At 49.2% G+C, this 6,782-nt stretch overlaps 1 protein-coding gene across 1 annotated transcript in view; it reads right to left on the bottom strand.

The window, feature by feature from the left end:
* LOC143106443 (ral guanine nucleotide dissociation stimulator-like) overlaps positions 1-6,782 on the bottom strand; it is a gene marked incomplete in the record, with an annotated part of 26,910 nt that overhangs the window by 6,304 nt on the left and 13,824 nt on the right. Inside the window, 7 exon segments of the mRNA XM_076270714.1 lie at positions 1,368-1,454; positions 1,705-1,782; positions 3,899-3,983; positions 4,217-4,320; positions 4,884-5,099; positions 5,579-5,703; positions 6,654-6,782. The exon segment at positions 6,654-6,782 is cut by the window's right edge and continues 65 nt beyond it. Coding sequence (XP_076126829.1) covers positions 1,368-1,454; positions 1,705-1,782; positions 3,899-3,983; positions 4,217-4,320; positions 4,884-5,099; positions 5,579-5,703; positions 6,654-6,782 — 824 coding nt within the window.

The raw sequence follows: 6,782 nt of genomic DNA, 5'->3' as shown, positions 1-6,782 counted from the left end.
ACACGCATTAGCACCACTCACACACACACGCATTAGCACACAGCAGATCACAAACACACACACGCACACACACACACACACACACGCATTAGCACACAGCAGATCACAAACACACACACACACACACACACACACACACACACACACACACACACACGCATTAGCACACAGCAGATCACAAACACACACACACACACACACGCACACACACACACACACGCATTAGCACACAGCAGATCACAAACACACACACACACACACACACACACACACACACACACACATGCATTAGCACACAGCAGATCACAAACACACACACACACACACACACACACCCACGCATTAGCACACAGCAGATCACAAACACACACACACACACACACACGCATTAGCTCACAGCAGATCACAAACACACACACACACACACACACACACACACACACACACAGCAGATCACACACACACACACACACACACACACACACACACACACACACACACACACACACACACACATCAACACACAGCAGATCACACACACACACACACACACAGCAGATCACACACACACACACACACACAACACACAGCAGATCACACACACACACACACACACACACACACACACACACAGCAGATCACACACACACACACACACACAACACACAGCAGATCACACACACACACACACACACACACACATCAACACACAGCAGATCACACACACACACACACACACACACACACACACACACACACACACATCAACACACAGCAGATCACACACACACACACACACACACACACACACACACACACACACACACACACGCATCAACACACAGCAGATCACACACACATACACACACATCAACAAACAGCAGATCACACACACACACACACACACACACGCATCAACAAACAGCAGATCAGACACACACACACAGTCACACACACACACACACACAAACACACACACACACACACACACACACCACACACACACACACAGACACGCGCATCAACACACAGCAGATCACACACACACACACACACACGCATCAACAAACAGCAGATCACACACACACACACACACACATACACACACACACACAGAGTCTACTGTATAATATTTAACATCAGCAAACGTACCTTCCTGCGCTTGTCAAAGTTGATGAGTCCACCCTGAAACAGACACAAGGAGTTGATTAGATAAGAGGTGATTCAGCAATCAACCAGCAGCAGCATTAGCAGCATTGTATTGAGTATTTAGCTGATGCATGGCATTCCTATTCCCCTGATGCTAATAGGCTAGTGCACCACCTCATCACACTTTGCAGGGTGCGAGTATTGCATGAGTCCCTTACCTCCACATAGTCCTTCATAGCAGTGTCCATCATCACCAGGTCAGTCAGGAAGGTGCCCAGATAGGGGATAGTGCCCTGCATGACTCCCTGGGATAAACAAGACATCTGTGTTAGTGGGATATATCAGCATTCAGATAAAGCAGTCAAAGGTCACTGTCCTCGGCTAAAACATGGGAGGGGTTCCGACCAATGAAACACATCAAAATAACAACATGAGCAATGTGTTTTTGTGGTTTGCGTGTAAGAATGCTAACGCCCTATGCTGATAGTTCTCTCTGGCCACCAGATGGCGCTGCTGGAGCTAAAGCTCCCATGGCTACTGAGCGGCTCCACTTACCAGGTCTCTCTGCTGCTGGTGCCGTCGCTGTGCGCGCTTGTGGTTGACCTCCAGCGTGGCGAACTTAGACGTGCCCTCCTGTGGACACACAAAGGGCATCCATAAGGGGACGGCCAACACTGCTGACCCAAACACCAGTGGGGTGCCAACACTGCTGACCCATCACCAGTGGGGTGCCAACACTGCTGCGGACTCTAGCCCAGAACCAGTGGGGTGATGATCATGACACAGTAAATTTTTTAAGTAGAAACACATCTGCTGATAAACACTATCAAACATGGGTTGAGAAACATCAAGTGACTGTCTGTCTAAATGTCATGTGTGTCTACAAAGGAATGTGGATTCTGCAACAGTCTACAGTTGGCACTTCAGACCAGCAAAAAGAAGCAGCCCAAGCAGGAGCGTAGAACATGAAAAGGAGCTTTCTGGTGGCTTACACAGCTGTTTCTTTTTGTATGACGCAACATGAGGGGGGATTGTTCACTTATGCAACACAGCAGCACAGGACCTCTGAGAAGACCTGGGCCTCTGGAGACACAAAGTCTCCGCCGGGGGAAACCCTCCTGTGGGCCCCTTATCACGCACAACACACTCTTTATGACATCATAATGCAGGGATTCCCTTTACGTTGCCATGGTGCCCCTGGCCAAGGCTGAGTGATGTCATATCAGCAGGTTGCGAGCGCGCTCCGCCTTCCCTGGCACACAGCAGATTACCCAAGTGCCCGCGCCCGCATACCAACAGCATTCCTGTGGCACGCTCCGCTCTGACTCAAGGGTTTCCGTGAAGCAGGCTTCCTCTGAACTTGTGTGAGGGTGGACAGTGGACACACCCTGCATTCCCTCCTACCCCCCCCCCCCTCAGTGCACTGCCAGAGGTCAAGGCCCCACTCACAGATAACCAGGCAAGCCCACACGGCACAGCACACGTCAAGGGAAAGGCATCTCCTCCGTGACTAAACGCCGTGTCATACTGTTCATAGGAACCAACGGTGGAGAACAGACCTGGCTCTGACCTGATCTGACCTGAGCTGACCTGATCTGCCCTGATCTGCCCTGATCTGCCCTGACACACATCTGTCTCATCTGGAGCAGCTGCCATAAGAGAGCATGTGGCCTGCTGTTGTGTTGGGACACATGTAGTGTACTGTCTCCAGGGAGACCCCTCCAACGCGGTGCGGTCATTCCCTCTTCACAGCCCGCTGACTCAGACCAAGCTGATCTGGGACGCGTCCGCGGTGTTGAGTTCTGCCAGTGAATAATTAATAATGACCAGTGCCGTCTTAAAACAAGGTTACTCGGGCCTATGTCATCGAGCTTCACTGCTTTAAACACAGTGCACCGTCTCACGTTCTCCTGTTACATAATGACCACATCTGAAATACACACAACCGCAGAGATTAGCGTACGTGACGTCTCAATCCACACACCACCGCTGCATTTTCAAACGGCTGTCTTGCTATAGGCTCAATCCACACACCACAGTTGAATTTTCAAACGGCTGTCTTGCTATAGGCTCAATCCATACACCACGGCTGTCTTGCTATAGGCTCAATCCACACACTACGGCTGTGTTTCTGTGGGCTGACGTGAGAATGTGATTGGCGTTGCGAAGGTTTCAAACCAAAACAAAGACAGAGGTGTGACATGTGAGTGTGTGTGTTTGTGTGTAGAGTGCTGACACAGAGGTGTGACATGTGAGTGTGTGTGTGTGTGTGTGTGTGTGTGTGTGTGTGTGTGAGTGTGTGTGTGTGTGTGTGTGTGTGTGTGTGTGTGTGTGTGTGTAAAGAACTGACACAGAGACCGAGGCCTGAAGTGTCTTAGTGCTCTAGAGCAGATGGGCCTCATGTCACAAACCACTTCCTGTTCACTTAGCAACGCTTTCTGTTCACTTGGCAACGCTTTCTGTTCACTTGGCAACGCTTTCAAGGGTGTTGCAGCACTTCTGGTGCATTTATCAGCCGATAACACGCTATGTAAACACACACAAAAACACTTCAGTATCCAAGGAGCTGTCCACTCAAACAATGTTCATTGAGGTTTAGCTAACTAGTGAGCAATAAAATACACACGTTATTATCCATGGCAAGCGGAGATCTGAGCAAACATCAGAAGACTGAACACACACCCCAAGTGAAGATAACAGACACATAAAGCTTTATGTTTTAGAAACACACGCCGTGTAAAACACCCACCTTGACGAGCAGCTCCCGACTCACAGAGTGATTGTTGTCATCTGAGAAGATCTCGGACAGTTCCAGAAAGGTGCGGATATTTTCCCTGTGTGCAAAATAAAACCCCATCAGAAGCTGAAGAGCCATTTAAGCCCCCATATCGGACACGTTACCTATGACACCTGAGCAGGTGTATCTTCTGCAGGACCCTTATCCAGGTCAGTCTGGTATAGACTACTGGGCCCTCTAGCCCACTATCAGCTAGCGCTCTGGTTTCAGTCTCAGTTCACTAAGCTTACAGGTCCTGCCATATACAGGTGAGTCGGTCAGGCCCCTCACCTGGACACCTCCTCCCAGGTGCGCTTGAGCCGATGGAGGGAGTTACACTGCAGCGCCGACAGGATCGCCCGCAGAGATGAGAAGTTCTTCAGGATCCGACACTCCTGAACACACAGACAAGGCACAACTTTCAGTTTATTTACGCTATCTTCAGGTAAAAAACATCACTGTTGAACACAGTATACGTGAGACTGAAAATATTGTTCCACAAATGCAACAGACTGTGTTATAATACTGAATAGAAGAATAGCACTGAATAGAACTTGTCACTTCTATCCAATTTGTTTCTATCAAGTTCAGTTCAGTTCAGCTCAATTCGCTCCGTTCCAATACAGCTTTACTCAGTTGAGCTGAACAGAAGAAACTTGAAGGGCAATTCCATGGAAAATTTAATTTTTTGTAACATCCATAACGCCAATAAAATGTGATGGTATGGTATGATGTGAATGATTACATGAAATTTGAGCATTTGCTATTTCTGGCTGAAGAATGTACATGAGAACAAATGCACAAAAAATGAATGTTATCATTCGCATCATACAAATGCCAAGGCATTTCACTGGCGTTATGGATGTGACAAAAAGTCCATTTTCTGTGGAATTGCTCTGAACCAAACCTCTGTAGGCCTGTGACCTTGACTGTGACCTTCACTGTGACCTTGACTCACCCTGGCGACCTCTATCCAGCGCTCCACGAGCCGGGCCCTCTGATTGGCCTTGAGGCCGCGCGGGCTCAGGCAGGTGGCGATGACGCAGTTGGCCACGCTGTTGAACTGGGCCACGGTGGCGCGGACGCTGGGCGACAGGTGCTCCTTGCCCTTCTTGTCCCGCTGCGACCAGATGCCGCCCAGGCAGTGGTACGGCACCACCCGCTTAAAGAGCTCCTGATCGCGCCACGCGCCCGGGGACCAAACGCACACAAGTTACTTCTTTTTATCCAAACAAACAAGCAGGCAGCCAGGCAATTTACAACACAGGAACAATAACACTCCTATTATGGTCAGGCTTCAGTGCGTTATGGGGGCCCCTTGAGAGTAGATGCTAAAGTGCTAATTCTTGGCAGTTTGACTAGAAGGCAAAGAGCAAACACAAGTATAAACACTGCAGTAAGGACACATGCCCCCCCCCGACGGGCACTGAGAATAATAGTGGCAAAGAGCCACTACAGCCAGAAGTGTTTTCTTCCAGCCTCGTAGGGGCTATAAATGCTCAAAGCTGTCTTTATGCATTATAAATATAAACATGTTCAAGGTTCTGTGAGTGAGCTTTTTTCATATTCCAAGAAAAAAAAGGAAATCCTTCTGCAAAAGCCGTTAACCTCTGACCCGAAAACAGTGTGAATGGTGTTGATGTTGGGACTCACCGCGTCCATCAGGGTGAACTGCTCCGCCACGACCACTGGGTCGAAGGACAGGAAGTCCAGGGCAGGAAGCTCGTCCTCAAAGACGTTCTCTTCTGGCGTGGCGAACGGGCAGGAACCCAGCTCTCCTGTGGACCAGAGGAGCGGAGTGGAGGGGGGGGGGGGGGGGGCAAGAGTGTGAATGCGGAGGGCCACGTGCACGGACAGCAGGACCTTGAGTCGCTGCCCTCTTTCCTCTGACCGTCTGTCTTCTTCAGCCAAATCTGCTCTTTTGGCAAACCATCTACCACTGCCCCCCCCCCCCCCGTAATAGATCCTGTTTGGAGCCCCCTGCACCCCATGTGTGTGTGTGTGTGTGTGTGTGTGTGTGTGTGTGTGTGTGCTTTGGCACAGAGAAATGCACTTTACAGAACTGCAGTGTACTGAGCACCATGGGGGTGTCCTGTCCTGCCCTTATCATTCTTATTTATTTCTTATTTATTTATTTAATCATTTGGTTATTTTGTTTGTTGTCTGTCTTGCATGTCTTGGTGTCATGGGTACGCTGGCGACTACGCCGCTCCGTCCGGCATCTTTTGTCTTTTGCTGTGAGTCAATGTCTTGTATGTGGAGCGCTTTGGGTTGGCTTGACTTGCCTTGACTTATCTGTACAGCAGGAGTCATTACCTCCCAGAGGGATTAATTCACTCACTGACTCACTGCTGTTGTCTAAACTATTCCTCCTTATTCCGCTATAGCAATTAGACACACATATCCCATCATAGTCCCCTAAGGGGAAAGTCTCTGTGTAAACTGTTGCTAACATACCCTCCATATCTGTCTCGTACTGTAGTTTGTGTTGCTAATGTACCCTCCATGTCTGTCTCATGTTTGTGTTGCTAACGTACCCTCCACATCTGTCTCATGTTTGTGTTGCTAACGTACCCTCCACATCTGTCTCATGTTTGTGTTGCTAACGTACCCTCCATATCTGTCTCATGTTTGTGTTGCTAACGTACACTCCACATCTGTCTCATGTTTGTGTTGTTAACGTACCCTCCACATCTGTCTTGTAATGTAGTTTGTGTTGCTAACGTACCCTCCACATCTGTCTTGTACTGTTGTTTGCGTTGGAAGTGTTCCAGGAGGTTCTGTCCGCGACGCTCCAGGTCCGATCCTGGGAAGTTCTTCTGCAGGTACGTGACGAGTTCTCTCAGGCAGCCGTGGT

The sequence above is a fragment of the Alosa pseudoharengus genome, unplaced genomic scaffold (assembly GCF_046254945.1).
Source record: "Alosa pseudoharengus isolate Yale_2024_CS ecotype anadromous, Long Island Sound unplaced genomic scaffold, YU_APseudo_1.1 YU_APseudo_1.1_scf_6, whole genome shotgun sequence".
Classification (NCBI taxonomy): Eukaryota; Metazoa; Chordata; class Actinopteri; order Clupeiformes; family Clupeidae; genus Alosa; species Alosa pseudoharengus.
Note: the sequence above shows the minus strand (reverse complement) of the source record. Positions and strands in the feature narration are given on the sequence as shown.